Consider the following 24,934-nt stretch of genomic DNA (forward strand, 5'->3'; position numbering starts at 1 on the left):
TGCCTTCCCTGTCACACTTCCAACTTTCCAACTGTTTGTCAACTTTACCACCGGGGAAAATAAAAAGTTGTGTGTTGTCTATACAAATGTAAAAGATGCATACAGTTCTTCTCCTATGCAAAATCCGACCACGATCTGGTTATCCTTACCTCCAACTACATACCCATTGTTCAGTGGCAACCTGTGACCATACAAACTTTGAAAAACTTCAGTCAGAAAGCTGATGATAAGACATTACATTAATGTCTGTGTGGAGAGTATTATTCCCACAAGGACAGTGAGGTGCCTGTGATGGCCCTTGCCATTGATAGGTTGGAGGGTCTATATAGCCTGGTTGTATTTACAGACCTCACATATTAGGACACATTGGGACCTCTTCTGCTGCCCTCTCCATCCTGTCTTCCTCCAGCAGTCACGTGAAAAAGCAGCTGGAGAGACTGAACCAGAACACCGCTGCATGTACAGATGGTCTCAGGTCCAGGGTCCTGAAGACTCGACAGTACTTGTTCCAGGAGAATGTTCCAGTACTGTGGAAGACATTCTGTCTTATCCCAATTGCCCTAACATCCCACATCATGAAAGTAATTTAGAGACTTGAAACTGAGTTATTGGCTCCCCTCAGTAGACAAGTGAACACCTTTCAGGACCCACTACAGTTTGCTTAATATCCTGGGGTTGGTATTGAAGATCACATTTTTACCTGCTTTAGTGAGCCCATTCTCATTTGGACAAAGCAGGCAGCATGGTGAGGATCATGGTCTTTGATTTCTCCAATGAAAGCTGCAGAAAATAAAAGGTGGATGCCTCACAATCGCCTGGATTATTGACTGCCTCACAAATAGACCATAGTTTAAGACTAAATGTTTGTGTCTGTGAAGGTAATCTGTAATCCTGAAGAGCTGCAAATGCCTGAGGAACACAGACACCCTGGCTTATACCTATACTGCAGACTACACTGGAAATGTAACACTGGGGCTATCTCTAAGAAGGGACTGAACAGACTGTGCTTCTTAATCAAACTTATGTCTGTCAATGTTTGCACCTAGATGTTGTATATCTTCAATAAGTCCATAGTAGAAAGTGCAATCTGCTTTGCGGCCATCTGTTGGGACAGCAGCATCAGAGCTAGAAACTCAAAGAAGCTGAACAAAGTGATGAAGAAGGCTGGCTTTGTGCTGGGGAAGTACAGGGTAAGTGCTTCGGTAGGAGAGCTGGGTCTTCAAGAGTTTCTTAAAGATATACAGGGACGCCCCTGTTCTTGTAGTGCTCGGTAGGTCATTCCACCATCGTGGAATGAAACATGAAAAGAGTCTGGATTGTCTTAAGCGTAGTGTAGGCACTGCTACACGACAATCCTTCGACCGGAGTGACCGAGTTGAGACCTAAGCCTTTGCGAGAGCATTCAAGTAGATGGGAGCCATTCCATTAAGCACTTTGTAGGCTAACATCAGTGACTTGAATTTGATGCGGGCGGCTAAGGGTAGCCAGTGGAGCTCAGTGAACAGAGAGATGACCAGACGCGCTGCTGCGTTCTGGACCATCTGCAGAGGTTTCACAACACAGGCTGGGAGATCAGTTAGGAGAGTGTTGCAGTAGTCAAGGCGGGAGATGACCATAGCCTGCGCCAGGAGCTGGGTGGCGTGTTGGGTTAGGTATGGCCTGATCTTTCTTACGTTTAGCAATGCGAAGCGGCATGATCGGGCAACGGAGGCAACATGATCTTTAAAGGTTAGCTGGTCATCAATCATGACACCCAAGTTTCTAGCTACCTTTGATGGAGCAAAAGATAGGGATTCAGTTTGGATGCAGATGCTGTGGTGTATGGTTGGTTTGGCTGGGAAGGCAAGCAGTTCAGTTTTTGAGCGGTTTAGTTGGAGGACAGTCTGAGATTCGTGCTAAGACCGTGTGGTCGTCAGGTGGGAATGACAGATAGAGCTGGGTATCGTCAGCATAGCATTGGTATGAGAAGCCATGTGATCGGATGATGTGGCTCAGTGAGGTGGTGTATATGGCAAAGAGAAGAAGTCCCAGTATTGAACCTTGTCCCAAACAGTATATGAATTTTCTTGTACTATGCCACAGTCACCATTTTTACACTTCAAATGCATTTGCTACTGGAAACTGAACATTAATTATCGGTTAAATAAATCTTGAAAAGACAACATTGTTGTAAACTGTTTTGTGTAGAGCAGCGTTCAGTGACGGATTGTATTATTTAAGATGATGTTCGGACTAAACTTGACGACATTACTCACAAGAACATATGACACAAATGATTTTTCATGAATCTTGCTTTACTTGGCCTTTCAGCTCAATTTAAAAACTGCCATATAGTTTGAAGTCCCCACTTTCAACATAAGTTGACATGGAGACTCGTGTAAGGCTGCGTCTTGCTGCTACATCATCTTAAATTGGTCATGTTATTTGTTCATGCCGGTGCAGCCGTTAACTCCAGAGGGTTTACGCTTTCCCATAATTGGCAGTGGATAGAGCTCCCTTTTATAAAACCACCAACTTTCAAATGTGTAGTTTAGTGACATCACTTGAAGCACTTCATAACAAATTATGAAATAAGGCTCTTAAAGACTGCAAATAACTTTAAACCTATGTATGTGGGTAGAGAGGGCATGTTTGTTTTTCCCTTCTGCAACAGTTCCTCCCACTCTTGATGTTTCAAGAGATTTATCAAAGAAACACAACTGGATCAGGATAATTTGGATTATCTGTCACCAAGAATATCTACTCAATTTTGTTTTGAGGCATATCAAATTGCCTGCTCCTGTGTGTGTGTGTTATTCTAAAAGTTCAGACTCAGATTTTATTTTATCATTTGTTTATTCAGTTTTATTGACACACCAGCGCCAGCTGTGATCCAGCCTGTCATTGGCTGTAGTCACTGGTTGATACTGAGTTAGTTTTGAAGTTCAACATCACTGCTTTATGTCTGACTGCTGGACGGCTTTATTTCTCGTGTTACTTATAGATCACAACACAAATTTCCACACATTCATATATACGCACCACACCACACCTTACACACACACCTGTCATTGTCTGTTTTCTGTGTCTTGTCTTTATCTATCCTGTCCTTTTGTATTCTACTGTCGGCGATTTTAGTCTTCTCTGACTAAATAAAGTTTTTTTTTATCAATAAAGCTTGTTAGATTAGACGGTCAAAGAGGGCTGGTGAAGGACACCACTTGCACCTATTTTGCACCTAAATTGCAAGATTAAATTGCATATATAATTTTTTTTTTCTTGCCAGACCTTGGCACCAACCATTGACATATATGCAGACAGTGAAAAGAAAAAGCAGCGGTTAAAAGAGATAAAAGGTTGCTAAATTATCTTCTATATAATATTTTATTGTGATTGCCATTGTTGTGGTCATTGTCATCATAATTACCACAGTCAGAACAATTTCACTGTCATTTCAGAGGTGTGAGAACATTCACACATAAACTTGACTTGCCAGTGTGTTTTTGTATTAATGTGTGTGTGTCTCCTCTGTCTATTAGACAGTCTTGCTGATCAATGCAGTCAACTACCAGCATGATGGATAACACTGCAAGTATAGATCCAAGCTTGGATTCATTCAAGTGTGTGTGAGCGTCTGTATGAACGGTTCGCAAGGACTAGTACTTATTTGTGATGTGTGCATGAATGCCTGAGAGATGTGCTGCTTATCTACCTCGGCATGTACATGCATCTTTTGAAACACAAAGACAGACCTGTTGGACTTTTCTTTTAGTGTGTGTTTGTGTGAGACACTGATTACCACCGTGAGCAATCAGCAGAGGCAGCAGCTTGAACTGACAGGCAGACACAGAATGACTGAGCGAGTGTATCTATTCACCATACGCGGCCCATTAAGCACCAATCAACCTTCCATGTCCTGCTTAGTATTCCTGAGGGATGCCTGACGGCTACAGAGCAATAGCTGGAGATTGCACGTTTGGTCAAGTTGTATTTAGGATACAAAAGAGCTAGTGAAGTGAAAGAAGGCAGAGGTACAAATATACACATATCTAGAGCCTACATCTGCATGTTCTAGGCTTGTAAATAATAACAGGCATATTTCAACTAATTGGAAAGTGGTGCTTTAGCAGTTTATTGTAAATTTTCCCCAAAACTGTACAGCATAAAAGACAGATTAAAGAATAAATAAATAATACTCAAAGACTGGTAAACCTAGGCCACAAACCTACAAAACTACTTTCTGCCTTTTTGCATCCAACTTCTTCTTGGGCTGAGTATCAGTAAACTGCTTAATATGTTTGAGGCTGAAGGCTAGAGGCCTCAGTGAAATGTTGTTTTCATTGAGGCCTCTAGCCTTTAGCCTCAAACACACCCAAAAATAAAACAGTTGAGTCAGTGGTAGAGTTGGACTGTGAATATGTATTGTAGATGCAAGCTGTTGATGATAAAGGAGAAAGTACACATCGATTTGAATCCATTCCAAACCCCTGAGACCCAATGCATCTTACAAAATGTGCACAGGTTACTTACTACGGTAAGTAGACAATAACTTTATGGATTATCTGTCAGGACCTCCTATGTGAGTCAGGTTCTGCTCAAAGTTTCATCCTGTTAAAGTGAGGTAATGAGTTGTGTTCTTTGCCTTGATTGCCTTTGTGCTCACTCTAAGGGAGTCAGAACAGAACAAGTTCACATACTTCATTGTAAATAAATAAGATTGAACATGATTTCTGTCACACAGCTCCTTGTCCATCATCATTAAGGCCACATCAGCTGATTGATCAAAACAGACAGAGTGTAAATCAGTTGCTCATTCTGTTTAATGAGTGCAAAATATCAAATTAGCCACTAGGTGGGTATTATGTAAATGTGCTTCTTTGTGATGTTGTGAAGTCCAGCAGGACAAGCCTGGGCAAGAGAGGTGTTTTCTAATCTCCATCCGTGTTTCATTTAGCCTTTGTAGCTCTGCAGAGATTTCACATGCACAAAAAGGTGTAAAACACTGAGAAAAAGGTAAAAAAAAAAAAAAAAAAAAAAAAAACTTAATATGGACTCTTTAAACAAGCCATAAGTTACAGCCTTGTGAGGCTGATGTATTCAAAGCATTTTATGATTTGATTAAAGACCGAAAAAAGAAAACAACAATACAGAATCCAATTTAGGAGATCTAGAGTGTGGATGCTAAAAAGGGGATACTATTACCAACCCTATCACTCTTACCCTAAGGATTAAAAAACAGGATAATTAATCCATCGGTCGGGTCGCTATCCTAGTGGTCATTGGGTGAGAGGCAGAGTACACCCTGGACAGGTCACCAGTCCACAGGGCCTATCTTTAATATTTCAATAGAAATGTTATGCAGCATACTTTCAAATGCCTGATAGATAGCTGCATCATTCTTAGGAGGGCCCATAGTGGGAACAGAAGAACAGTCAAAAATATTACCCACTAACGTCTTTGCCAGACAGGTTTTTCTTGACCTCGTTGGGAGATGTAATCAGGTTAAGAAATGAAGGTAAGAGAAATTTGTAAGCACTCAGGAAAAGGGACGAGAATCTGACCACATTTAGACTCAGCTGTAAGGTCAGTCTGCAGTGGTGAAACTATTGATGGTAAAGAATATTCCATACAAAGGGCATGAATTACTTCCCCTCATGTATTTTTATCACACTGTTTTACTAAGCAATCCTATTGGTATCAGAAGATAATGTATATTATATAATATCACTTCAAAAGTGAAAGAAGGGAAACAGCCACTCACCCGTGTTGTTTACACGTATCCCCCTGTTCAAATATTCATTGAGATAAGTCCAAGTTAATACCAAAAAAAATGATGAAGATGAAATAATATAAATAATGGGGCAACGATTCACTGCTGGGATAGGCTCCAGACCCCCCGTGACCCGACCGACAGATTAAACAGGTATAGAAAATGGATGGATGGATGGATGGGGCAAGGATTTAAATATCGCTGCCCTTTTCCTAAAGGATGGTCCAGTAGAAGGAAATATTACAGCTCTTTTCCGTCCTTTTATCATGGCTGCTACTCTGATGCTTCCGGATCATTTCACTCTGTTATGAGCCTTCCCAAAACAAAAAAGACTATTTGGCCAAAGCCAGTGTCATCTACGCAGAACTTAACCTTTATCCATTATGGCCACAGAGCTTTATGATATTTGAGCTTTATGACTACAGGAACCACAGGAGACCAACACAAAAGAGCAGGGGAGAATTTGTCCCTGAACTGCCCACTGTCAAGACAAAGCGATTGTTGGAGTCATTGTGTCTTTACAGACTATTATACAGATACAGAACATCAAGAAATAAGCCAATGAAACCCATTTTCAAAAATTCAAAAATCATGTTTAGTCGTGGCTGGTGAGGAAGTACATAACCGTTTTCGGCACCTAAAACAATAAGCCACACATAGTGCTCACTTTTGTCTGTAGTACATCTCAGCTCTACAAAGTTTTTTGACATCCGTGAGGCACCTGTTTTCAACTAAAGGATCTCTGATAAAGTAGTGTTGACTAACCCCTCCACACCAGCATAAACACAAAGCTGTAACTAGAAACTACAGTGAAAACCAAAATAGAGTGAAGTCAGCATTTTGTTGTTGCTTGCTGTTTTGAAGTTGCATTCCTTGACACATAGGGATGAGAAATAGCATATCCAAGTCTAAGGCCATGGTCCTAAGTAGAATTTGGGTAATAGCTTACGCCAGTTTGGGGTTAAGTCACTGCCTCAATTAGAAGAGAATAAGTATCTCTTTTTTTTTTTTTTTTTTTTTTACCTCTGAGAGGTTGCTGTGCTCATCCTTAAGGTTAGGGTGGGGAGTTCAGGCATCAGGGAAGGACTCAGAGTAGTGTCACTGACCTCAAAAGCAGCAGTTCAGGCATCAGTCAGAATGCCTCCCAGGGAGGTGTTTCAGACGTCCCACTGGGAGGAGGCCTCAGGGCATACCCAGAACCCGTTAGAAAGATCTATAGCTCTTGGCTGGCTTAGGAACAACCTGCGTCCCCTTGGAAAAGCTTTAGAAGGTCACCAGGGAGAGGGAGAAGGGGGATTTCTGTTTAGATTGTTGTTCCCCTGAGACCCAGTTCCAGATAAACCACAGATAGATAGATGGATGGACTCTATTTATTGGCCTCAGTTCAAATAGCTTAACCTCCCCAGAAGACTTTAAGAAATGGTAAAAGTGCCATAAGTTGTCTCTAAATATCAAATGGATTATCAGTGAATGCTTTTGAATAGGCTTCCAAGGAGCTGCAGGGCTGACATCAATTGAAAACTACAGACTGATCCATTAAAAAGGGAGTTCTGGAAAGTCAGTCTTCTCAGCAATGGCAGCTATTACCATCACTGAAAATAGCAAAGGTTCATGTCTGTTTCTGTACAGCCCTGAAAAAGGTTGGCTCACACATCACCTCTGTGATCACTTCTGTGATGGTGACATTTACAGGCACACTCCTTTAAAAGAAGAGACCTGGATAAAATGTTAGTGATAGACAGCTTCTCTTTAAATCAATGGTTTCACTCAAGATTGAAAAAATCACACCCACTACCTTCAAAATGAAAAGCAATCATCTTATTACACTGATGGGGGTCTTTATGCAGGGCATTGGCTTGGATATCAAAAACAAAAACAGCAGTGGTGAGTGCAATTGCAATCATCGATTTGGCATCCTTTAAAACTCAAATTACTTGCAAAGTAATGATGAAGCTATAATCACTTGGACATTTACACAGAATGATATTTTGAAATAATCACCACATGTATTGTGCAGTGTGCTAGCAGCAGCTGGTGAGTGGGTGAGTGCTTGAGATCAGTTGTAGAAATCCACAGTGAATATTGTTTGGAAATTGGCTGAGATTTAGAGGCATATATCTATCTTGATTAAAGTAGGACACATGAATGAGTTCAGTACTGGTAATGCATGAGGAATTATTCATGTTTACAACAGCATACATCTCTGTATGCATAACAGGAAGTAGTTGGAATATTCACAAAACATAGAAACAGATGGCAGGATTAATTGTATCAATGTTTAGTGCAGAATTTTTTTTGTATGCTTTTGAGTTTTCTGCTTTAAATGACTGAATTGATTGCTTGAGTTTTCGATTATTAAAAGAGAAATTTATCCTGTCTTAAAATGTCCCATTTAACTGACGCTAAACTTGCAGACATCTCAACTGCTACTTCATCAACAGCCATCGTCCTCAGATTAATAAACACAATGACTCTTGTGATTCCTTGCCTTTTCCCCTCTAGTGACAGTAATCAATAAGATACATTCAACAACATCTCATTATCTACTTCATGCATTGGTGCTAAATTAATGTTTTATTATTATCGTCTGCAATACTGGAAGTCAATACATGCAAAAATGTAGCTACTAAAGCTTAGCTAAATGAAAAAAGCTAAAGCAAATAAAGAGCAGATCTACAGAATGTGCTTTGTTTAGCTTTGGAGTTGTTTTTTCACTGCTCAGCCGCAACATTACAATCACTGCCAGGTGAAATGGAAAACATTAATCATCCTGTTACAATACAATGTTCCCGCTGAGAAAACCTGGGTCCTGGCATTCTTGTGAATTGGACAAACAGCCTAAACATCATTACAGATCAAACATACCCAACATTTCAGGTTGTTAAAGGCATGCTGTTCTTTGCAGCAAGCTGCATATACATGTCCTATTGGCCAGGACAATAGGACAGGAGGTGTTTTCTGTGCACGACTCACCATAGAGGATGTTGATGAGGGAGATTGGCATGACCAGGATTCCTACGAGCATGTCTGCTACAGCCAGTGACCTCAGGAAGAAGTTGGTGGCATTCTGCAGCTTCTTCTCCAACGACACTGCCAGGATCACCAGAATGTTTCCACCAACCGTCAATGCAATGATGACAAGTATGAGAAGTGCTGGCCAGTTTTTCTCTTTGATCACAGTCCTGGTGACAGACTTTTGTGTAGTATAATTGTCCAGACCTAAACTCATGGCTGCTGCACCCCCTCCTCCAATGCTGCCGCCTATCTCCCATGGCAGTGTTTGGTTGAGGTCCAAGGGGTTGTTGCTCGGCCAAGCCATTTGACCTCCAACCTCTAGGGACAAGGTGGTTGTGCCAAATCCTCCAAGGAGAGCCCTTGCCGGACCACCCATTCCAAAGACGGATGATTGTCCTTTTTGAGATTTAAGAGGTATCCTTCTGTTTTAATTCACTCTTTTCACGAGCAGATGCAAGAAGCTGTGGATGAAGATGTGCTCAGCATGTAGGGACACTTCATTGATTTGTTGAATTCTTAATATTAGCAGGACACTAATGACTTCAAGGAGAAGGGGAGAAAGGAGGGAAAGAGAACCTTGTGAGATTGGGAAAAGATAGGGAAGTGGGATCAGAGGATAAAGAGGAACTAAATAGAAGAATTCTTAATTTTCTATAATTTTGAAATTAAGTGAGCTGCACACATCCTCAAACTGCTGTCTGAGTTTGGAAGCTCCCATTTCCTGCCAACAAATCATTGGCAAAGACTTCTTCAGGTATACACTGAGCCAGGATGTCCTGAGTTGCTTCTTGGGATTTAACCACATCTTCCGCCCAGTGGAAGGGAGGCTTTCAAAGGTCCTAATTTAGAAGTGAAAATTGGATTATTCATATCCATGGCTTGTTTCCCACTTTCTTCTGTGTCGACCACTCCTAGTGAATATATGTCAGTATCAGTATTCAGCTGCAAGCCTTGCTGCTGGGTTCGGCTGTTTCCAAGGTGTTCATCCAAGTGGCTTTTTGTCTGTCAGTTTATAGCTGATGATCAGTCTGAGCTGTGGAGAGAATCAGTGAAAGGAAAGAGTCAGATCATTTTATTTGCTCAATTCAAACCTTTGTCTTGAATGATTCTTGCGTCCCATTTCCCCCTATGTCAAACGCTTTGTTAGGTCTCGACAGCCTTTCTTTCTTTCATCCATCTATCCCCTTCACTTCTTTCATTCCTCACTCCATCTCAGTTTTCACCTCTTTGAATCCTCTAGCACACCTTTCATGCATCCATCAACCCACCCACTCAATTCTTCCTCTCTCCTCCCTCTCTTTGCTGGTGCTGTGCTTGCTAAGATTGTTCCTTTACCAGACTAATTTATGATACTGTCAGCACTCCTTATAAAAGCATTTGGACTTAGTACAACTATCAGGATTAAACATTACATTAATTTAAAATAAACTGAGGGAGATCAACTGCAACCGATGCTTTGATGTTTACACACACATCGCAGTGTATGAGCTGAAGTACTGTCTGTCCTCTCAATTTACCCTTAACACTCAGTCAGCTTATTGATTTAGTACCTCATAAATGTCTGTAAGGCAAGGTGGAGGAGTATGAGTCTGTCAGTGTGTCTAAGTGAGCGTGTGCGAGCACATGTGTCTTTGCCTGTAACAGTAAGACAGAGTAAAAGTGTAAGACTGTGGAAACCAGGGAGACATGTTTTACAGTGAGTGGGCTTGAAAAGTGAATGAGTGTATGTGCCTCCAAATGTTTTTCTTTCCTCATGCGTGTATTTGAGATAAAAAGCCAGTAAATCTCCAGACGGACCCAGGCCTCAAGCGAAGATAGTTCAGTGAGCAGTAAGTCTGTGATACTGTAAGATCAAGGTGAATGTAGCAGGCAATCTGAGTGCGAGTCCATTGTTCTATTTTACACACTGCTTTTTTTCACCAGTTGCATGAGTAAACATTTGTACTAATGTATGTAAGTGTATTCCTTTGTCTCTATTCTGCCCTTGTTTGGGTACATTATTATGCATGCAAATGAATCTTCTCAGAGTGACTGTGTGCAAACACAACTCATTCAGATTATTCAAGTGCGTGTCGGCAGACGCACGGTGTGCTCTCACATGTGTTCTTTATTACAAGTCACCATGCGTAAATGACTATGTAAAACATGCGTTTTTCTGCCTCTTTCAAGTGGCTCGTGTTACAGTTCGGCCATCTTTGTGGTTAGATGATTATTTTGATATAAATTAATTCACTTTCATGTCAACACAACAATCATGCGACATTTCTAGTGGTCGGGAGCCACATGGTCATATGGGAGACTGTGAATCCCCTACGCACTGTGGCTTGTGTGCGTGTTGTTTTTATATTGTATATTTCTATTAATGACCATGTAGGAGGAACGGATGGCAGATTGTAGCTGTGTTGAGATAGATATTATTTTCAGCAGTGTCGCTTTACAATCTGTTGGTATATCAATGCAAGAGTTATCAAATCAGCAACACTCTGGCTATTGGCCATAACATAAGCACATAGTAGTAAAGGGCCGTCCACACCAAGACGGATAACTAATGATGAGTTTTAAGAAGGTGGTTGTACATGTTGTTACAGTTCAACCGGATGGCGATATCCACACCAGCGCTATAGCAACAACGATAGTGGACAAAAAATAATGGAATAATGTACAGATAATCAAAATACAGCCAGTATCACCTCCCCTCTGCCATGGTGATGAAAAATGGAACACTCAAAAGCTGTGGCACACACTGTTCTACAATCGTTCATATTCTTTTTTTGCAAGTTCGAAATCAAAGCTTAGTCGTGTACTTTATTTATGGCATGTTAGCCGTTGTCACTGCCTCTTTATGCGAGTTAATCAGCAGCATGAGAGACACCTTTTGGCAGGGTCTCTGAAGTCTGCGTTTTACAGATGTCATCTTCGACATTTACCAGGACGCTGATGTCAGAGCAAGTTTAAACAGAAGGTAGCTAGAAGAAGATGGCTCTCATAGCAGAATGATACAATCTCCTAACTTCTCCCATGTTTAAAGAATTCTATGAACATGGCGCCTCTGTTTTTCACTGTTATTTCTCTGTGCAACATGCAGCAGGAGCAGGTCATCACATCCATTTTGAGCAACACCTTTTCTTCTGTCACTTTAAGTTTTGGAAATAAAATGGATCTTTATGGAAACAAGCCTCAAGTTTATAGGTCTGTGGGTTTTTTTTAAATGGTAATTTGTTGTTTGACGCGTAAAACTGACTGATGCTACGGCTGCTCTGGTGGGGACAATTATAGTGCTTTGGTTCATTGCTTTTCCATTCAGACAGGAACAGATTTTGAAATAGAACGCAGACATGGTTAAAAACCTGCTCCAAAAGCAAGCCAAAACGGCAGCAGTCATCTAGATACAATTCGCAGCCTTGTCCTTTCTCTAAAATACCTACATTATTCACCACTTTGTGGTCATTTGCATTTCATTCAGATCCTGTTGCATCCCATTGCATCCAAGTAGAGGCAGAAATCATGGTGAGAAAAGACAGTTGCACACGGGGCTCTTTGTACAAGTGCAAAGACGAGCACGAGAAGTGGCTGCGCATCTGTAAGTAGCCACATTCCAGAGGTAAATGAAAGAGAAATGTGTCATTTTGTCTTGCTTCCTCCAAGCATGCCTATGTTTTCATTCAGACCACATGGTTAATCAAGTTTTGTCACGCTTCCAAAAATGTGTATGGACAAGAAGGCGGATTTAAATAATCATAACTTTCAAGCAGAATGGTTAGTTATAAATTATTGATGTGTATTATTAATGTAGCATAATTGAAGGATTAAAGAAGGCAATGATTCATATATACATATATATATGTAAATATTTATATACACAGTAGATGAAAACAGGCTTCTGACTGATTTACCCTTTTTACCCAGCCCAACCATAATTTGTTGTCCAAGCGTGTCGTGTCAAACCTCTTTTTCCCATCATCTCTAATCATTCATGTTGACACCTCCTTTGATAGCCTATATTGAGAAGACACTACCATCCTGTCTCAGCTTTTGCAGAGCCTTTATCTTCTACTCTTCAGGACACAATAGTAACAACGTTGAAGAATCAGGATAAATACAAGTGGTAACTCAGTGTGTACAAGAATTTGTTCTTTATCACAGTTTATTGATTGTTTGTCTTGGCTATGCCTGCACTGAGATAAACAGGACAACAGAAAGTCAATAAAACCGCAAAACTAATTCCATTAATGGGGATGGCGTATATGTGATTGAAAATGATAAATTATCGAAAGGTCAGGTTGAAATATCAGTGGAGCCATACTTAAAAACCTCCATTTCTAACACAGGAAAAAAAAAACGTTTCAATAACTCTTGATAATAAAAAGTGGGATTAAACCATGTGAACATACAGGAGTATGTGTGTGCGTTTATCACCTCTTCCGTGCAGTGTTCAATATGTGGCTGCTTTGTATGTGCTTGTCATTATTCACAGGGAACTTAACAGCGCTGCAGGCAAACCATTTAACTGGTCTGATAAAGCGGAGAGGTTGAAGAGCGCAGAGGGAGAACAGCAGCATGGTGGGAGAGAAAAGAGGAGGAGGAACATTAGAGAAAGAACTGGAGAGATAAAGGAGGAGTGAGAGCTGGGGAAACAGATAAAAGAAAACGAAATCAAAAGGAAGAGACACTCAAACTCTGAATCCCATATCGACTCCACGGGAGAGAAACGTGTTTTACCGCAAGTGATCTTTTTAATTTTTTCCTTTTAATCATTTAGTTTTAGCCTTAAAACTGGCAGGAACACACACAGTTCATTAGCTTCAAACCAAAGATTAGATGCAGCCCGCAGAGTGAGAGAATGTGTGCCATAGCTAACTGCTCGCATCATCTGTATATCATAATTGGTGTTGAGACTGTGCAACATTTACAACCCACTTCCTGGAGAGTGTCACACAGATGCTTCTGGAGACCCTACAAAGGGTCATGCTGCTGAAATCTCGTGAAGGCGCAGATGTCTCCGCAGTCGCTTTGAACTTCACCGCAGGGGCAAATTGCTGCTGCACTTATGTTTGTTGAAGGCATTTCTGCTCCGTGAGATAAAACAGAGGAGGGTGGCAGGAAAATGGGATGGGGCAGATTTTCTTTTTATTTAGCAACCTCACAAACAGCAACAGCTTTTTGTGTTGTTTCTTATTTTCCTCGAAAAAAAGCCTTGTTGTGAAATTATTAAATGTCATCTGCTATGACAACATAAAATAAAGGTTTTGTCACATCAAACAGTTTGCTTCTCAATCCACATGTGAGCTTTTCTTGTATTTAGGACAACTTAACAGTACATATGCTCCAATGCAGTAGTTAAAAGCATGCAGAGATGTTTCTTTATATGACAGTCTTTTAGATATTAGACATCTTTAAATCCTCTTAAAAAACCTGAAACAAAGGATTCTGGACGCACATAGTCCGAATCCTGGTGAGCTTTATTGAACCTCATCACAAACATCACAGTTTCTATTGGAGTGGTGGACCTGGGTTTTTCATAGTACATGGAAACTTAAACTCTTTGCTATGTTTTATTCATGCAAAAGAGTTGATGAAAAGATGAGTGAAAGAGCTCAGATTAATTAGACATGATTGACCTGGTTGTTTACAGATTTCTAGTTAGGTGGGACATATTAAATTTATCCATAGTCTTTTAGTAACTGCAGATACTATAACACAGCACATGAGTCTGAGCACCGCTCATTATCTCTGGTAAGCCACTGAGAGCTGGTTCATGTAAAATCTATCACTACAAGTGCAAATTCCAAAGAAAAACCCCAGTGCTTTATAAACTTCTATTTTGAATCCTTAAATCAGTCGTTAGCTTGTATCATGAAAAAAGCCAGCAGTGACCATATTTGGAGAAGAGGGTGAGAGAGTGATGGTGGACATGTAGGTAATCGGCATTTGAAACTTGATTGGACAAAAATGTTTCAGAAGGAATATTTACACTCAGCTTTTAATACACAGTTTGTAATACTGATCTGAAATAGAAGAAGTATTGCTTGATTTGCTGAATTAGCATTGCAGAATTTCGCAAGGACTGATAATTAAGAATTATCAGATAATTATTTACATGCTTACACAACTACTAGGACTTACATTTTAGTTGCTGCAAGTTTTATAACCTCTTTATGTTGTACACACTTTCCTGCTAACCCACATGTATTCCGACAGCACAAACAACCTAGCCTTGACAGCTAGCAGAACTGACAAAACAAAAGATTTTCATTGCCTTCCTCTTAAGAGACATACAAAGAGAAACTTTCTCTTTTTTAAAATTTTTACAGGGTTCCCTTGAGAATCTAAGCACAAGAAATTTGAACTTCAGAATAGTATCGTCTAAAAGTAAGAAATCTGTTTTTCTTTCTTTTTGGCTAGCACTCATGCTTTGTGTCAGGAAGATTGCTGTTACACCAACATAAGCTTTTCCAATTGCCAGTTTTCTTTAGGAAGCACTCAAACAAATAAAAACATTACAGTCTAAAAAAGGTAAATCAACTGATTACACAATATACTCATGAGGTATAGCATAGTTTTGTAGCAGCATATCCTCTTAGGCTACTTACACCCTAAGCTTCATGCTAACACTACAAAACTGTTAGAGGTGACATGTTATATCAAAAGTGAGTTTTAACTCGGAAGCTTTTAAAGTTAAAAGGATTAGAAAAAGAAAGACAGAGACAGAAACAATATAAAGACAGAAAGTGAGTGAGCCACAGTGTCACCCCTCTATCTCTAAATCTGGACACTCACTTCTCTTCTTCTGCCGATAGATGTACTTGACCTTTTCCACAGTTTTCTGCCACTGGGAGAAGTGACTCTTTAAAACAAAATGTCTCCCTTTTATTCCTTTCTCTTGTATTAATTCTGCTGTCAATTGTCACTTCACACATCCACAGCACATGATCATCATTCTCCATTCATCTGCACAGGAAGGTGGAGGGGAAAAAACAAAAACACTTTGAATTTTGATGTGTTTTTGTAAATATTTCAGATCAAATCTGTGGTAAAAGTCACTGAAAACCTCCTGAAACCACAATGACGCCTACACACACCCACGCAACAACACAATGGAATGTACAGTTACACTTCAGCTCCTACAACCATCACATGCACAGAGGCACTGAATAAACACCATCCACTCCATTTGGTTAGATGATTCTTATCAGTAGCCACAAAAAAATCCAAGGTATGAGGGTGAGAAACTTAGCATTTGTAATATATGACAAAACAAACAAACATCGTTAACAGCATAAATTTCAGCTGTAAATGGGCCATTAATTTCCATGGAATCTGAAAAGAAAAGATCAGTTGAAATGGACTATTTTACCCTTGAGGCCTGGAGGTCTCGAGTTGGCCAGTCACCATCTTGACATTTTTCAAAGACAGAAAAGACCATATTTGGCCAAAGGAGGAAAACGACCCTTAAAGACAGACAGAAATACCTGTTTTTTTAGACTAATATCTAATCATTAATGCCAGTATTTTCTAAATGACCGCTTGCATACCTTTTAGAAGAAGTACATTTATCAAACAACATCATTATGATTTGAGGGAAAAGTTTATTGTCAAAGGTACTTTACAGACACAAACAAATGTTTTGATAACCACTATGGGCTTGTTCCTATCATCTATAAGAGTAAGTACTTTTTGGCACTGAAACAAAACTTTCTATAAAATGCTAACCAGGGTGAAGATTTCAACTGACTCTGACAGCAACGTTTATGTGTGGATTGGAAAACTGGGGCTTTTGGTATGCTATGTCAGAAGTGTACCATTACTTCTTGGTCTGATGTCACAATATGTGACCAATTTTCTTATGTTGACATGGCAACAGAAAACACCAGCAATAACATCATAATGCTGGTACTAACCTTGTTATCAGCACTTTTTTTGAGTTTTGATAGCCAGTTACCCTTCAGATACACTAAGAATGGAGGAATCGGAATTTGCTACAACATTTATTTCTGCATAATCCAATACAGAACCAGCTGCCAACATTCCACATTTTCAACGATGCTTCACTGGACCTCTTATTGTCAGAACAATATTGAGAATAATGTGGTTGCTCCTTGGCTTGCATCCTGAGGGAACGTAACTATGATGAAATCACCTGTCGATGCTGTCATAAAAGTTGCACACTGAACTATTCAACAACCAAAGGGAGACATTCTGGGATGGTGAACACCTTTGAACAATAATATATAGAACATTTTTAGTAAAGGAAGTAGGGCAAACCTTGTATCTGTTTGTGGTAAGCCAAAGAATTTAATTTCAAAAGTTGACATATTTGGGATGGAGTATGTTGAATGTTTCAAAAGAAACACCTAAAGGCTGTCAGTTGCATCGCTTTTTAAAGCACAAACACATAGAATTCACATTCAATGCCCTGTTGCCAGAGAAAAGCATTATCATTTTATGTTTTGAGTAACTACATATATGGCTAATCTCATCTGATGTAAGGAAATGGATGAAATTTTTCACATGGATGAAAACTTAGATACAGCAACAAAGAGGCTAATTTGAGCTATTTTCATGGAATAAGCACACTGTATTATTATAAAAAAGCAAAACTATTATTACAAGTGAAGAAGCAATTTTGGATGTTGTTCTGCTTGATTTTTCTATGTAATCCAGGGAAATTATGGAGATGATATAAAAAATAAAAAAAAAGAATGGCAGAGTTTTGCACATTTGTTGACAATTACAGGGTATTCAAATAGGAATGAATGGACTGCTTGTGAACTTGCATGTGAACATATATGGATGTGTGTGCTGGGTCTATATTACATTTTATTTCCATACTTCCTTAGACGATACTTCCTAATTTTGTTCATGCACTTGTAAGTGCATTTATTTGCAGCCCCTAACAGGGCCCCTGATTCTTTCATAACTGTAATTAGGTCCCCATGATGTTTATGACACATCGATTGATACAGCTCCTTACTACTAGTTTTGTAATGTTTTTTAACGTTAAATACAGCACTCATTCAGTGACATCGGTGGGAAAAAAACTTCATGACCACACATTACTAAGATGTGGAAATGAATTGCCAAATTGTGCCACAGCTACATCATTTACATATCGTTAAGCCTACTATGATGTGACACAGAGGGATGCTTGCATATGCCACACTCAACCAGAGGATTTTACGGGAAATCTGTCTGTGCTGCATTTAATGCAGTGTGGTTTAATCTTGACACAGAATAGATTAAGTTGGATCTAGAGGTGCCAGGATTAAACAAACACCCTCACAATATTAGAAAAAGCTATAGCATGCCGATTGGCTCGATAGCCACTCATTTTATTTCATTCTTGGGGTGAATTATAATATTAGCCTACAGTCTATTGTGGTTGAAAACATTTTTATGATTGGTAGGAGTCAGAATTAGTTATGAATCCAAATTTAACTTACATACTTAAATTCGGCACAATTCTCTTTGTAGCATTGAGTATTTGTTTCTGCTTATAAAATGTTTATGCAGTTCTGGCACATCTTGTTGGGTGGATATGGATTGTGTTTCACATCACCTTCATTTCCATCAATACAGCCACTAAGCCATGCAGGGCCACCAAATGGGCTATATAAAAGGAGAATCATTACATGTGCAAAACGGATGGATTGGGAATGTGTGAAGTGGTGATAAAGGAAGCAGAAATAAAAAAGGTGGACATGGGAGAGGCACTAACAATCAGTTCTCAAAGCAAAACCCTGTCTAACAGTGATTTATCCAGATTAAAAATTAGACTACAGTACAAGTATTTGCAATGTGTAAAATGCCAATTAAAAGTAAGAACTGACAGACAACATGAGCCGTTACTGTAAGAGGAAAATTCTAAATGCTCTTGGATAGATGACGCAATAAGAACTTACTCAATGGAGAAAATTAAATAAAGAATAAGATATTCAATACACCTAATACACCTACATGTCTAATGTGAAAACATCATATAATTTTATTTGAGCACTTGTCTCTTTTTGAAATGGTAACTATTCGCTTGGCTGTTGTTTTCTGGAAAGTAGCATTGATGTGACTTGACTGAAATCTCACGAATATCACAGTGTGTAAGCCAGAACCATTTAGACATATATTTTGTATCTTGGACACCTACCCTTGCATTTTGAATTTGACCCTTTATTTATCACCTGACCCTAATCCTCTGTGACTGAGAATGTTTTACAGAAAAATAAGCAATCGTGAGTAAGAGAGAAGTAGAAAAGCAAAATGAATGTTGAAAACACTGAGCAGAACAAGTCTCAACCACCGTCTACTCCTTCCTCTTTACAAGCGCATATGGCCAAGCAAACAATAGCAAGTCATCACACTGGAACAAGTATGGAGATGTAGGATAATGAAGTGCTGGTGAAGAACGTTGGCTTGCTAATGAATTAAAACTTGAGCTGCATCTTTGTAAGGAACAGAAAAGAAAAAAAATCATGCAATTTTTTAGTCTTTTAGTCTGTTATGAAATCAGGTTGAGCAGGTTGAGGGAACAAAGCATTGAAGGTGCAATGTCTCTTCATTAAAAAACAGAGAAAGAACCAACGACCGAGTTGCTGTGCCAAAAGAGAAGAGGAGAAAAATAAATGTTTTATAGATTTGTGTGATTATGGTTTGAATAATCAAATATATCGGTATGTTTATGTGGCAGTAGGCCCTGAATGCACCATGTCAGTGCCTGTCCTCTACTGGCCACTGGGCAGGCTGGTGGCACATAAAGCTCCCTCCCTCACCTGTGTGGCTATTTCCTGCTGGGTTCAGACTTCCGGGGGTTGCCGAATCGCCGTGTGCAAACAAGTGCATGAATTCCGCTCCTAATAACTCTTCACGGACGCCGGTCAAAGTGGCCTGACTCTCTCCGTTAGAGGAGTAGCATCGTGGGCTCAAAGTGACGCTGCTGTTTGTCCTTCATGATCTGATTGCCTGACTGTGGTCCTGCATCGTGGGCTCAGGCTTGTCCTGCGTTAGGCGACTGCCCGTTAATGCCATATAGTGCATGCTAGTGCTACTTCGTTTGGCCTCTTCTGGTGCGGCCCGGCTGCTTGTCCCAGTGCCTGGACAGCTGTTATTGCTTTCACAAGTCTACTGCGCCTTGGCAATATGTTGTCACCTGACTGGATTGATTGCATTTATGTTTTACCATTATCAATTATTTTGTACGTTCAGGTAACTGAATGGTTATCCATTATTTTTGCTCTTCTAACTTTTCCTTTGTATTTGGCACAGGGCACGGACAACTCCTGGTGGTGGTGGTGGATTTCCAGGGTGGTGGTCTTCTGTTGGTTTGTGGTATATTTTCCTCTTCTTTTTGTGCATGTTGTGTTGTGCTTTTATAGATTATTGCCCTGCCTTTCTCTGTACTCTGGGAGTTGAGCTGGAGAAACTGTGCCCCCCTGTCTTTGTATATCTGTGTGTGAGTCTTGTTTTTTTTTTTTTTTATTATGACCCTTTTATTTTAATATTGATGAATAAACATGTAAATTGGATGAGTTTGTCTCGAGCCTCCTCTGTGGTGACTTTTCTTCTTTGATTGTTTTGAACATAGTTCATTCAGCAGTTTATTCTTGACCTGATCACTTGTAGTGATGGAGGAAGAGTTACAGGAGTTGAGGACCCTGGTCGCTCAACTAAAGGCTGACAATGAGAAGCTGCGTGAAGAGCGTGCACCTCCCCACTGCCTCAGTAACTGACAGGTTAGTGTTCATCCCCTGTGATCGTAAATGTCCAATGTTCAGGGGACGGACAGGTATTAATGTGGGTTGAGGAGGTGCAGGCATACATGCGGGCGCAAGGCTTGTCACCAGCAGACCAGGCATATTTTCTGTATGACCACTTGGAGGGGGAAGCGAGGGATGAGATTAAATATCGTTCCAGTCAGGAGCGAGGGGACCCCGCTACAATCATTTCTATCCTCCAGGAGCAGTATGGCTGTGCTGAGTCACATGTTGCCCTACAGGAAGCCTTTTTCTCCAGGAGGCAACTAGAAGGGGAGACACTACAAGAGTTCTCCCTTGCGTTGATGAGCCTCATGGAGAAGGTAAAAGCCCATGATCCTAGGGACATGCCTAATGCTGAAGTTCTGTTGTGTGACCAGTTTATAGAGTATGTGCTTGATTGTGCACTGCGTCGTGCGCTAAAACAATATATACGTCTGAACCCAGCCGCAATGTTGCTAGACGTCAGGGGTGAGGCAATGAGGTGGGAGTTAGAGGGTTTGCCAGCTGGTATGCGGGGACGGAGTAATTCAGTGCCCTCAGCCTTTGGCTTTCAGCGTGCTGAGTGTGATGACCCGTTAAAGGTTACTGGCCCCACTCAAACAGAGGTCAATGAGATAAAGGAGCTTTTAAAACAGCAACAGGAACAGCTTAATTCACTGTCCTAGAGCATTACCCTCCTCCAAACTGCACAACAGCGCACTCGCCCTCCACGTCGAGACCCCATTATCTAATGTCGGTGCCAAGAGCCCAGGCACATTGCTAGAGAGTGTGATGGGTCGCGTATTGTTCCCATTCAACCGACCTATATACCAGCACAGCGTCAGGCAAGCCAGCCGCCGGAAAACTAGCACCCACCGTGCTGCAGAGTCACAGTTCAGGTGGGGCATCCATAGGCTCAACTCATGTTTTGTCGAGTTCAGCAGATGCATCTAAGTTAATTGCTTCCTGCCCACAGATTGAGGTGGACATGGCTGGGGTGAAGGTGCCTTGTTTGGTTGGTGTCCACCATCACACAGAGCTTCTTCACTGAATTTTGTCAGCCTTGGGGTGAACAACGGTTGAGATCTTGCTATTAGCTACAGCTTAAAGCAGCCAATGGCCTCCCTATTCCATACATTGGCTATTTGGAAGTTTCTATTGAGCTATGTGGTAAGTTGATGCCCCACTGTGGAGTGTTGGTCGTAAGTGACCCTCCTGATAGTGGTGTGGCGCCAGTTCCTGGTGTGTTGGGGATGAATGTGATATGTAAGTGCTATCAAGAGCTATTTGGACAGTATGGTCATGATTTGTTTAACACTACCCCCGTCATGGCGTCTCCGGTGACTTTGGTTAATGCCCTACAAAAGTGTCATCCGGCCCCCTCCAAACCAGCCAAGTAAGGTCAGGGTGCAGGAAAAGAGGTCCTGCCGTATCCCACGAGGTATGATGAAGATTGTGCCTACTACATGCTGTGATTAGTACTGGGGTGCCACCGTTTTGTTCAAACCATCAGAGTCTGGCTTACCGGCTGGTTTGCTGGCATCTCCCGCTCTGGCTCAGGTGGTACACGGCACTGCATATGTCCCAGTGGTAAATGTTGGTGACACGGTTGTGTTGCTTTACCCATGGACCAATGTGGGAACTTTGAGTAATGTTAGTGTGGTGAGTCTTCCAGCAGGCATAACTGAAGTTCCATCAGTTTCTGTAACCGTGTCTTCTCAAGCAGCTGCTGCCCCTGCCTCAGATGGGATTGAGACAGCCGATTTATCTTCATTGTCTGCGGAAGAGCAGAGGCATGTACGGGCACTGCTGGGGAAATATGCTTCTGTGTTCGCTGAACATTATCAGGATTTGGGTTGTACCAACCTGATCAGCCATGATATCCCGCTTCTGGATATCCCGCTATCGTCGGATTCCCCCATCAAAGTATAAGCTTGTCAAAGAGCATATTGGTCAGCTCTTGGTGGCAGAGGTCATTAGGGAGAGTTCCAGCCCCTATGCGTCACCAATTGTGATTGTTCGCAAAAAGGATGGTAGTATTAGGCTCTGCGTTGATTATCGTCAATGTTATTCTCGGTTGTGCCAGCGGCTGAGTCTGTTTCCAGTGAAGTGCCAGTGCTCAAATCAGCACGATCAACTACTGGCAACCATCGTAACCTCCACCATCTTCTGAGGCCAGCATCAGATGCTATAGAGCCTTGCATCCCATCCTCTAGTGCCATGTGTGCTGTTTTTCGGCCTTGGTGTTAGTTGGATCATTGTCAGGATGCCGATGCAATTTGGGGGAGGTGAAATTTAAAATACCGAAAAATTGAGGAGGGTGGGGAAAATTAAGAACAAGTCAGCAAAAGAAAAAATGAAAATGAAGGCAATACTTTTATTCAGACCAAAAGAAACTTAAAGGAAGGAGGACTTAATACTTAGTTAATTTACTTGATACGACATGCAACATAACAAAAAGTTGCAGGCATACACCTATCAACCATAACACCACCTAATACTGATCAGGTCCTTCTCATCACTCTGAAAGAGCTTATGTCAGTCAGCCAGGTCTTCAGAAAGGTGTTTCTTTATGGGAAGTGTCACATCCATGTACTGTAAATGCTTAGATGTAGGTTTGCCCAACATAGCATTGCATTATCAAAAGATGAGCAATCTTACTTATTGTATCTGCCAGTCAGTAGCATATCTGCAGCAAACCGAGCTCAACCAAGACACTGATTAAATTACTGACATTACTAAAACAGTTTTATCTATTTAAAGATGCTTCACCTCTTCTAATGTCATGGGACCACGATACAAACAAGTCATACATCAGTCTAGTAGCCAGGTTCCCAATCTCTAGTGAAGCAAATCTGAAGCAATTCTTTGAAAATCTGCATAAAATAAATGTGAATCAGACATGTTTCCAATAACTGCTTTGGAAAAAGGTATAGTGCTGCATAGTGTTGTATATAGACTGTGTTGTTAGTAGGAGTTATTCAATAGAAGAAGCACAGGGGTTGGACAATGAAACTGAAACACCTGGTTTTAGACCACAATCATTTATTAGTATGGTGTAGGGCCTCCTTTTGCGGCCAATACAGCGTCAATTTGTCTTGGGAATAACATATACAAGTCCTGCACAGTGGTCAGAGGAATTTTAAGCCATTCTTCTTGCATGATAGTGGCAAGGTCATTACGTGATGCTGGTGGAGGAAAACGTTTCCTGACTCGCTCCTCCAAAACACCCCAAAGTGGCTCAATAATATTTAGATCTGGTGTCTGTGCAAGCCAAGGGAGATGTTCAACTTCACTTTCATGTTCATCAAACCAATCTTTCACCAGTCTTGCTGTGTGTATTGGTGCATTATCATCCTGATACACGGCATCACCTTCAGGATACAATGTTTGAACCATTGGATGCACATAGTCCTCCAGAATGGTTCAGTAGTCCTTGGCAGTGACGCGTTCAAGTATTGGGCCAAGGGAATGCCATGATATGGCAGCCCAAACCATCACTGATCCACCCCCATGCTTCACTCTGGGCATGCAACAGTTTGGGTGGTACGCTTCTTTGGGGCTTCTCCACAATGTGGGGAAAACAGTAAAGGTGGACTCATCACAGTACAATACATGTTTCACATTGTCCACAGCCCAAGATTTGTACTCCATGCACCATTTAAACCAACGTTTGGCATTGGCACAAGTGACCAAAGGTTTGGCTACAGCAGCCCAACCGGGTATATTGACCCTGTGGAGCTCCCGACTGAGAGTTCTGGTGGAAACAGGAGAGTTGAGGTGCACATTTAATTCTGCCGCGATTTGGGCAGCTGTAGTTTTATGTTTTTTGGATACAATCCGGGCTATCACGCGAACATCCCTTTCAGAGAGCTTTCTCGTGTCCACAGTTAATCCTGTTGGATGTGGTTCGTCCTTCTTGGTGGTATGCTGACATTACCCTGGATATGGTGACTCTTGATACATCACAAAGACTTGCTGTCCTGGTCACAGATGCGCCAGCAAGACGTGCACCAATAATTTGTCCTCTTTTGACCTCTGATGTGTCACCCATAATGTTGTGTGCATTGCAATATTTTGAGCAAAACTGTGATCTTACCCTGCTAATTTAACCTTCACCCTCTGCTCCTATTGGTGCTATGTGCAATTAAAAAAAGATTGGCCACCAGGCTGGTCCAATTTAACCATGGAACCTCCCACACTAAAATGGATCAAGGTGTTTCAGTTTCATTGTCCAACCCCTGTAGTTGTCCTAACCAGAAACAAATTTCAAGGAGGAAAAACATCAACGCCTGGGGTGGACATCCTCAAGATGCTCTTCTTCGGTAATTACTTTAATCTCGGGGAACATCTGGAACATTATATCATATCTGGGAAGGTGCTGGTCTGTCCCTTGAGTTTTAATCTCTGCCTGGTTTGACCACTGGTATATTCCAAGCACTTATGC

The 24,934-nt window shown here is 41.0% G+C and overlaps 1 protein-coding gene across 1 annotated transcript in view; it reads right to left on the reverse strand.

Moving 5' to 3' along the window:
* Positions 1-24,934, reverse strand: part of htr2cl1 (5-hydroxytryptamine (serotonin) receptor 2C, G protein-coupled-like 1) — a 151,362-nt gene that overhangs the window by 18,134 nt on the left and 108,294 nt on the right. Inside the window, exon 4 of the mRNA XM_072376537.1 lies at positions 8,723-9,797. Coding sequence (XP_072232638.1) covers positions 8,723-9,140 — 418 coding nt within the window. The 5' untranslated portion in view covers positions 9,141-9,797. The remainder of the gene's footprint in view (positions 1-8,722; positions 9,798-24,934) is intronic.

Source organism: Leuresthes tenuis, unplaced genomic scaffold (genome assembly GCF_036924035.1).
Source record: "Leuresthes tenuis unplaced genomic scaffold, fLeuTen1.0.hap1 SCAF_22, whole genome shotgun sequence".
Lineage (NCBI taxonomy): Eukaryota > Metazoa > Chordata > Actinopteri > Atheriniformes > Atherinopsidae > Leuresthes > Leuresthes tenuis.